A 10,179-nucleotide genomic window follows, 5' to 3' on the forward strand; every position below is an offset into this window, starting at 1 on the left:
AAAGTACAGGCCTCTCTCATCTTTTTAAGTGGGAGAACTTGCACAATTGGTGGCTGACTAAATACTTTTTTGCCCCACTGTATGTGTGTAAAAGTCCATTCAAATTCAGCCAAAGATATTGTGAACCAATGCTAACAACTGTGTCGTGCTGGTGGTTGAAGGATAAAAATTATCAAATGACCTTGTCTGTGGTAACTGGTATCTTCATTCTGTATCTCAGAGCAAACATGTCTAGAGTATAGAGCCAGAGTAACATGTCTATGTATAGAGCCATAGCAGTAGAATGTGCAATAATTAAGTGTTGTTATAACTAAGAATTATAGAAACAACCATGAAATCACATACCAACAGTACTTAAGTAAAATTACTTTAAAGTTCTACTTAAGCCATTTTTTGGTGTATTTGTACTTTATTTATATTTTAGACAACTTTTACTTCACATTCCTAAAGAAAATGTACTTTTCACTCCAAACCTTTTCCGACACACAAAAATACTTATCAAGAGAACATCCCTGGTTATCCCTACTGCCTCTGGACGGTGTTGGAGCATGCCCCTGGCTATCCATAAACTTAAACATTAAAATTGTGCCATCTGGTTTGACTAATATGTGAAAATGAAAAATACTTTTACTTTTGATACTTAAGTGTATTTAAAACCAAATACCTTTACTCAAGTAGTATTTTACTGGGTGACTTTCACTTGAGTCGTTTTCTACTAAGGTATCCTTACTTTTTACACAAACATAAGGGAGTCAGCTTTTCTACAATGAAAATACTACAGTACCCATTTTAACTACATAAATGAATGTCCTATTACATAACAGCTAACTACTTGTGGAAACATTACTCAGATCTGTACACTTATAATGAGCATAGTGGCGATACAGTCAGGGTGCAACATTCGGTCTTGACCTGTTACCAATGCTCTAATAAAGACATTAATTTGCCACTCTGGTAGACAGGTTTATAATTCAGGACGATAAAAAAGAAAGGAGAGATTTGGTGTTGCATTAGTTTCTTTAATAATGAATTCCAGTACATGGTTTAGGAATTACATGTTATCAATAAGGTTGTACACAATGAGTGATTTTTCTGGAGGAAAGAAACTGGAATGGCACTCACTACAACACAGATCAGACAAGATACAAAGTTTTCTATAAGTCCCTCAGTAACTTCACTGATCCCAACATAGACATTTGCATAATAGCAAATCAGTCAAGTTGACCCCCAAAGAACATAACGCAATAAGCACAAAATGTATGAAAAACGTAAGAAAAGTGTAAGGAAAAACATATATATAGTATTTATATAAAAAAAAAGGAATAATACTTTGAAGAGGTTAAAGGTATTTAGCTACTATCAGTACTGCGGCTGCTGCTACCACCACTGCTGCTGGAGCTGCCCATGTCTGATCTCTCTCTTTTGTGAATTTGCTCATGTGCTTTGAGATGGCCTGACTGGCTGAAGTTCTTCCCACACTGGAGGCAGGCGAAAGGTCGCTCCCCAGTGTGGATTTGCTGGTGTGCTTTAAGATGTCCCAAACGGCCAAAGCTCTTACCGCACTGTGTGCAGCCGAATGGCCTCACCCCGGAATGTATCTTCTCGTGTGTTTTGAGGACCCCCGAGTTGCTGAATGTCTTACCGCACTGAGAGCAGCAGTATGGTTTCTCGCCAGTATGAATCTGCAGGTGGTTGTGGTAGCTCATTTCCTTGGTGAAGCTCTTCCCACAGTGTTGGCAGCAGAAAGGCCTCTCTCCGGTGTGGCTTAGCTGGTGGGCTTTGAGCTCCTTGGACTGACTGAAGCTCTTCCCACACTGAAGGCAACAGAAGGGCTTCTCGCCGGTGTGTAGACGCTGGTGTGAGCGGAGGTCATCTGCTTTGGTGAAGCCCTTGGGGCAGTGGGCACAGACGTAGGGTTTCTGACCAGTGTGAATGAGCTGGTGCCTCTTCAGGTTCCCTGCCTGGCCGAAGCTCTTGCCGCACTGCGAGCAGGTATATGGCCTCTCTCCTGTATGAATGCGCTGGTGTGTTTTGAGGTTCCCCAGAGTGCTGAAATTCTTCCCACACTGGGTGCAAGAGAAAGGCTTCTCACCACTGAGGTTACGAGGTTTGCGTGGGGTTGTGCTATGCCCTTTCGGGCTTGTGTGGCCTGGGCCTTTCCCAGCATGGGTGGACTGCAGCTCGTAGAGGCCTCCTGCGCCAGGGAACTCGTTGTCCAGTCTATGGCCTTCCATGACCCCATCATGGCTGAGCTTGTTTAGCTCGGTCCGGAGCTCGGCCATGTGGATGGACTCTAGGCTCATCTCGGTCTTGATGTGGTTGGACATCAAGTTGGGCTCGTACTCAGTCTTGATGGCCCCGAGCTCGGTGGTGTAATAACACTGCAGGTCGGCGTGCTGTTCCGACCTGATGTAGTCCAGGCTGTCAGACACGTGGGTGATGTAGTCAAACACCAGGCTGGGCTCGTAGTGAGACTTCATACAATACGAGTCGCTCTCGTACTCAGAGCTGTGGAAGCAGTAGAGGTCATGGACGTGGTGCTCAGACTTGATGTAGTCCAACCCACTGATCTCCATCTTGATCTGTTCGTGGCCCAGCTCCGCTGTGCTCAATGGCTGGATCTCTGACAGGTCCACAGTGTGGATGGGGTCCAGGTCGTCTGCAGGCTCAGTCTTCACACAAGGCAGCATGACCATGGGCTCTGCAATCTCTGCCGCCAGCGTGCTGCAGTCAGACGAGAGCAGGTGGAGGGTTGGCGAGGTGCACTCAGGCCGAAGTGGATCCAGCGGCGGTGAGCCACACTCTGATGCATGCAGCGTGTCAAGTCCTAGCGTGATGCACTCTGTCTCTAACTCTGCCATGGCTGCAGAGTCCTTATGCACCCGTCTCCAGTTAGTCCCGTAATGAATCAGAGAATAGTACTACTTTGCCCTGAAAAGAGCCTTGGCCCACTTGAGTGTCCCTCTGATAGTACAGCTTGTTCTGATGCCAAGCCTTCTTCCTTGGGTTAGGAGCAACACCTATCTTTGAAGCCCCTGGAAAGAAAGAAGACAAGGGATATGAAATAATTCAGTTAAAAATATAACCTATTGTCTTCTACAGGCCTCACTTCAATTAGAATATAGCAGGGGTAATGCACCTGGTAGGCCTAGCTGGGTAAGTAATACAAAATAAACAGGTCTGTCAACTCATAATAACATTGGCTTATAATTACACAAATAAAACAAGCACACAGAATACTAAAAAGACAACTACACATTGTTACACAGAATCACAATACCTAGTGACAAGCAAGCTATATGTATGAGTGGCAAGCAAGCTATATGTATGAGAAACACACACAGATGTGCAATGACAATAGAGATGTGCAAACTTCGAGAACTGTGTTCGTATTTTAACTGTACTGACATTCTAGAAAAAATTAAGTAGGCCTTATATTTAAGTTTTAATGATGGCTGGTGAGAAGTTGGCTGCCGAACGTCCTGAAATAGTTTTAGCTACTTCTAACTAACTTCACAACATTCATGCGCAGCAATTCGATGACTACACAATAACTCGCCTTGAAATCTAAATATCACGTTACCAAAATTAAGTACTTTAATCTAAGCTACAACATGGGTGTTCATGCCATACCTGCATGTTCTGACCAGCTAGGTAGCACGCCAAACCCGCCACGCACATCATGCACTAGTTGGCTGCAAGAATCTGGCGGTGATTTTTTTTCTCTCTCACCCAGTTGGTTGAGGATGACTATAAGCAAGCTATTGCGTGACATATGAAGCGCTTACAACCAGCAAAAACTTTTCAGAGGGGGGATTTTTTTCACCGGCCAACTCTTTGCATCATTTTTAAAAGGCATATTTCAGTTTACCAGCTGACTGCTATCATACAAAGACAGGGCAAGATGCCATTTCTAGCTAACTAGCTAGCCAGTGGCCATCTTGTTTATCGCTAACGTCGATGGTGCTAGCTAGCTTTACAAATGCGCCTAACTAGCTCGATGACATGTAACGTTAGCTAGGAAGGAAAGAAAGTGAGACAGCTATACTGTACTGTTACTAGCTACTTTTTAAAAAATTAACTTTGAGCGTGCATCCTGGACCCGTGCAGGTAGTACTAGGCAAGTGTCGTTAAACTAAATAAATTGTGTCGAATTACGAAACCTGTGCTGGGCCATACACATTCACACACTGGCATATGAGAAAGAGGTGGAAAAATAAAGAAATCGGTTTAAAAAAACAGCAAGCTAGCAATAGCTACCTGCGGTTTGTCCGATTCATGGCTTTTTTTAGCCTTCGGCTCGCCGTCGCCACAGTTGCTTGGCTTCAAACTGAACCCGACCCGCCACGTCCACCTCTACCGAGCAACCCAGCAGCCTCCGTATTGCTTTCTCTCCTTTCTTTCCCTTACTCCCTCTCTCTGTCATTGACTAATTCTGCTTCGTTTTCACTCCCTGTGTCGCTTTTCCTCGATGTTTCTGCTGTGCACTTCCGTCGTCTGATGTAAATGCGCGCGCAGCATGCATTCATCTCGCGTCATATATATTGAAATGAATTGTTGGTACTCGCAACATTGTATCATTCTCTCCACTGATCCATGGACTCGGCTTGTCAACGCAGTTGTAAATCAATCAGAGTATTGTCAAAAGACCAGACACCCCGCCCTGTCAGAGACCACTCTTGTAAATCGTCCAGGCTACGCCTTAGGCCAGTCTAGTGCTTGCAAAAACATCCTTACAGACATGTTTTATGTATGTATTTATTTATTTAACCTTTATTTAATTAACATGGTAAGAGGGTTAAGAACAAATTCTTATTTACAATGACGGCCTACACCGGTTAAACCCGGACGACGCTGGGTCAATTGTGCGCCGCCCCATGGGACATAAAGCCAGTAACTGAACTATAAAGGAACGTCTTTGATTTTATTTTCCAATATCGTATATATAACATATTTTAATTATTCATGTAACTTGACAAACTCAAAGTATACCAGTAGTTCAATAGTGTCTAACTTGCACTTTTTGTTGCAGTACTTCTCTCTGTTTCTACTCTCCACTATTTATTGTTTAAATTACATGTTCACTCCAGATGTATATAGCCATGGTTAATAAAAGCAACACATGACCAAATGTTTATATTTCATAGACATATTAGAGTTGGTAATAATAACTGGGTCCCTGAATTTGGGTCACAGGAGGTATCGAATGGGTCTTGGGTGTCTGAGTCCCAAAAAAGTATATGCATATCTTTTTTTTTTAAGAAAAATACTCCAGTCTGAACATAAACAACTTTAACCAGGTAGAACGTGTGTAGAAATTATAATGAACTTGCATTTTTTAAATAATTTAATCTATGGAGAAACAAAAATCTTCAATCACAGTATTTTAAATCTAGAGCTATTAGCAGTGCTATTTTGGTTGATTTTGTGCTCTCAAACCAGTGATTTAATTATTGACAATGAAAGAGGTGGGAATGTTGTTCCCTTGTCATATAATTGCTACATTTACTATCAATTACCGCATTCTTATCGGCAGACTCAATAGCCTTGGCTTCTCAAATGACTGCCTCGCCTAGTTCACCAACTACTTCTCAGGTAGAGTTCAGTGTGTCAAATCGGAGGGCCTGTTGTCCGGACCTATGACAGTCTCTATGGGGGTGCCATAAGGTTAAATTCTCAGGCAGACTCTTTTCTCTGTATATATCAATGATGTCGCTCTTGCTGCTGGTGATTCTCTGATCCACCTCTATGCAGACGACACCATTCTGTTTACATCTGGCCCTTCTTTGGACACTGTGCTAACAAACCTCCAAACGAGCTTCAATGCCATACAACACTCCTTCCGTGGCCTCCAACTGGTTTTATATGCTAGTAAAACTAAGTGCATGCTCTTTAACCAATTGCTGCCCGCACCCTCCTGCCCTACTAGCATCACTACTCTGGACGGTTCTGACTTAGAATATGTGGACAACTACAAATACCTAGGTGTCTGGCATCTCCAATCCAAAATTAAATCTAGAATCGGCTTCCTATTTCACAACAAGGCCTCCTTCACTCATGTTGCCAAACATACCCTCGTAAAACTGACTATTATACCGATCCTTGACATCGGCTATGTAATTTACAAAATAACCTCTAACACTCTACTCAGCAAACTGGATGTAGTCTATCACAGTGCCATCCGTTTTGTCACCAAAGCCCCATATACTACCCACCACTGCAACCTGTATGCTCTCGTCGGCTGGCCCTCACTACATACAGTGCCGTGCGAAAGTATTCGGCCCCCTTGAACTTTGCGACCTTTTGCCACATTTCAGGCTTCAAACATAAAGATATAAAACTGTATTTTTATGTGAAGAATCAACAACAAGTGGGACACAATCATGAAGTGGAACAACATTTATTGGATATTTCAAACTTTTTTAACAAATCAAAAACTGAAAAATTGGGCATGCAAAATTATTCAGCCCCCTTAAGTTAATACTTTGTAGCGCCACCTTTTGCTGCGATTACAGCTGTAAGTCGCTTGGGGTATGTCTCTATCAGTTTTGCACATCGAGAGACTGACATTTTTTTCCCATTCCTCCTTGCAAAACAGCTCGAGCTCAGTGAGGTTGGATGGAGAGCATTTGTGAACAGCAGTTTTCAGTTCTTTCCACAGATTCTCGATTGGATTCAGGTCTGGACTTTGACTTGGCCATTCTAACACTTGGATATGTTTATTTTTGAACCATTCCATTGTAGATTTTGCTTTATGTTTTGGATCATTGTCTTGTTGGAAGACAAATCTCCGTCCCAGTCTCAGGTCTTTTGCAGACTCCATCAGGTTTTCTTCCAGAATGGTCCTGTGTTTGGCTCCATCCATCTTCCCATCAATTTTAACCATCTTCCCTGTCCCTGCTGAAGAAAAGCAGGCCCAAACCATGATGCTGCCACCACCATGTTTGACAGTGGGGATGGTGTGTTCAATGTGATGAGCTGTGTTGATTTTACGCCAAACATAACGTTTTGCATTGTTGCCAAAAAGTTCAATTTTGGTTTCATCTGACCAGAGCACCTTCTTCCACATGTTTGGTGTGTCTCCCAGGTGGCTTGTGGCAAACTTTAAACAACACTTTTTATGGATATCTTTAAGAAATGGCTTTCTTCTTGCCACTCTTCCATAAAGGCTAGATTTGTGCAATATACGACTGATTGTTGTCCTATGGACAGAGTCTCCCACCTCAGCTGTAGATCTCTGCAGTTCATCCAGAGTGATCATGGGCCTCTTGGCTGCATCTCTGATCAGTCTTCTCCTTGTATGAGCTGATAGTTTAGAGGGACGGCCAGGTCTTGGTATATTTGCAGTGGTCTGATACTCCTTCCATTTCAATATTATCGCTTGCACAGTGCTCCTTGGGATGTTTAAAGCTTGGGAAATCTTTTTGTATCCAAATCCGGCTTTAAACTTCTTCACAACAGTATCTCGGACCTGCCTGGTGTGTTCCTTGTTCTTCATGATGCTCTCTGCGCTTTTGACGGACCTCTGAGACTATCACAGTGCAGGTGCATTTATACGGAGACTTGATTACACACAGGTGGATTGTATTTATCATCATTAGTCATTTAGGTCAACATTGGATCATTCAGAGATCCTCACTGAACTTCTGGAGAGGGTTTGCTGCACTGAAAGTAAAGGGGCTGAATAATTTTGCACGCCCAATTTTTCAGTTTTTGATTTGTTAAAAAAGTTTGAAATATCCAATCAATGTCGTTCCACTTCATGATTGTGTCCCACTTGTTGTTAATTCTTCACAAAAAAATACAGTTTTATATCTTTATGTTTGAAGCCTGAAATGTGGCAAAAGGTCGCAAAGTTCAAGGGGGCCGAATACTTTCGCAAGGCACTGTATTCGTCGCCAAACCCACTGGCTCCAGGTCATCTATAAGTCACTACCTATTCGCGTCGGGACTACCAACGTTATCTGCCCGAGGGAGTTATCCAACTGGCCCCTCCGCCGCGATGTTACCTGAATGCCCATCTGCGGCCCGCTAATCGTTAGCCGTCTTATCGGCTGCTATCTGAATAGGTCTATCAGACAATTCACTAACTATATCTATTTTGCCATTTGGATTGGTCCCCTCTACCACATGGAACCCCACCTAAACTGAAACATGCTGAACACCCCAGCCATCCTACAATCTAAGCTTGATGCCCTCAACCTCACACAAATGATCAATGAATCTACCAGGTACCACCCCAAAGCCGTAAACACGGGCACCCTCATAGATATCATCCTAACCAACTTGCCCTCTAAATACACCTCTGCTGTATTCAACCAAGATCTCAGCGATCACTGCCTCATTGCCTGCATCCGTAATTTGTCAGCGGTCAAACGACCTCTACTCATCACTGTCAAATGCTCCCTGAAACACTTCAGCGAGCAGGCCTTTCTAATCAACCTGGCCCGGGTATCCTGGAAGGACATTGACCTTATCCCGTCAGTAGAGGATGCCAGGTTTTTTTTTTTAAATGCCTTCCTCACCATCTTAAATAAGCATGCCCCATTCAAGAAATTTAGAACCAGGAACCGATATAGCCCTTGCTTCTCTCCAGACCTGACTGCCCTTAACCAACACAAAAACATCCTATGGCGTTCTGCATTAGCATCGAACAGCCCCCGTGATATGCAACTTTTCAGGGAGGCTAGAAACCAATATACACAGGCAGTTAGAAAAGCCATGGCTAGCTTTTTCAAGCAGAAATTTGCTTCCTGCAACACAAACTCAAAGTTCTGGGACACTGTAAAGTCCATGGAGAATAAGAACACCTCCTCCCAGCTGCTCACTGCACTGAGAATAGGAAACTCTATCACCATTGATAAATCCACTATAAATGAGAATTTCAATAAGCATTTTTCTATGGCTGGCCATGGCTGGCCATGCTTTCCACCCCCACCAGTTCATCTATAAGTCTCTGCTTGGTAAAGCTCCGCCTTATCTCAGCTCACTGGTCACGATAACAACACCCACTCGTAGCACGCGCTCCAGCAGGTATATCTCACTGGTCATCCCCAAAGCCAACACATACTTTGGCCGCCTTTCCTTCCAGTTCTCTGCTGCCAATGACTGGAATGAATTGCAGAAATCGCTGAAGCTGGATACTTATATTTCCCTCACTAACTTTAAACATCAGCCAGCCGAGCAGCTAACCGATCGCAGTAGCTGTACTTAGCCCATCCAATCTACCTACCCCATCCCCATATTGTTTTTATTTACTTTTCTGCTCTTTTGCACACCAGTATTTCTACTTGCACATCATCTGCATCTATCATTCCAGTGTTCATTTGCGAAATTATAATTACTTGCTACTATGGCCTATTTATTGCCTTACCTCCTCACGCCATTTGCACACACTGTATATAGCCATTTTTTTCTATTTTGTTATTGATTGTATGCTTGTTTATTCCATGTGTAACTCTGTTCTGTGTCACACTGCTTTGCTTCATCTTGGCCAGGTTGCAGTTGTAAATGAGTACTTGTTCTCAACTAGCCTACCTGGTTAAATAAAAGTTACATTTTTTTTATTTTTAAGAACCATAGTTAATGTCAGTTCTCACTTTACATGATTCTCAGTTATCTGAGCCATGAGTGATCAGATGTGTGTGTGATTTGTGAATGTGGACATTTTCTTCCATTAAACTCCCCCTAACCTGGACATCTACCACATCCTTGTTCTGACCGGACATTCTGTAGTGGTTGCTACCGGCCTTAAGCCAGCACCTAAGATTTCTTATTGCATTCATGGTCCTTCGATTCGCTACAACCCTACCCCTATTTTTCACCTGGATTCATCATAACCGTGTGTGTACACCACCTAATAGTTATGTCCCAGAGCATATATTAGCTATCCAAACAGGAAGCGATGGGACGGAGCAGAGTTCGCCCAAATAGAGCAGATTCCTATTTTCTCCACTTCTCCTGAGCGGCTTTCACGTGCACCGCCGACCGCTCCACTTGGATAGTATTCTGACCACTGCCTAGCTCCATTGAAAATAAATGTTAAACTCTGCTACCGCTTCCTGACTAAACACAATCCCGGAATATTACTTGATTTTCAGGTTTACCTTAAGTTGTATGAGAAATTGTCTCCTATCCCACATTTAGATTACTTGGAAATTAAAATCTCATTGTCCAAGT

At 43.1% G+C, this 10,179-nt stretch overlaps 1 protein-coding gene across 1 annotated transcript; it reads right to left on the reverse strand.

The window, feature by feature from the left end:
* Window positions 1-512: 512 nt before the first annotated feature.
* On the reverse strand, window positions 513-4,623 carry LOC139364609 (gastrula zinc finger protein XlCGF57.1-like). Its single transcript, XM_071101493.1, has 2 exons — window positions 4,261-4,623; window positions 513-3,035 (listed from the first exon to the last, which is right to left on the reverse strand). Exon 2 carries the CDS (start codon window positions 2,859-2,861, stop codon window positions 1,350-1,352), a length of 1,512 nt encoding a protein of 503 aa, XP_070957594.1. The 5' UTR covers window positions 2,862-3,035; window positions 4,261-4,623; the 3' UTR covers window positions 513-1,349.
* Window positions 4,624-10,179: the final 5,556 nt, after the last annotated feature.

Source organism: Oncorhynchus clarkii, chromosome 13 (assembly GCF_045791955.1).
Source record: "Oncorhynchus clarkii lewisi isolate Uvic-CL-2024 chromosome 13, UVic_Ocla_1.0, whole genome shotgun sequence".
NCBI lineage: Eukaryota > Metazoa > Chordata > Actinopteri > Salmoniformes > Salmonidae > Oncorhynchus > Oncorhynchus clarkii.

Coding starts and splice junctions, on each gene's coding strand:
- LOC139364609 (XM_071101493.1), bottom strand. CDS start 2,861: ATGGCAGAGTTAGAGACAGAGTGCATCACGCTAGGACTTGACACGCTG.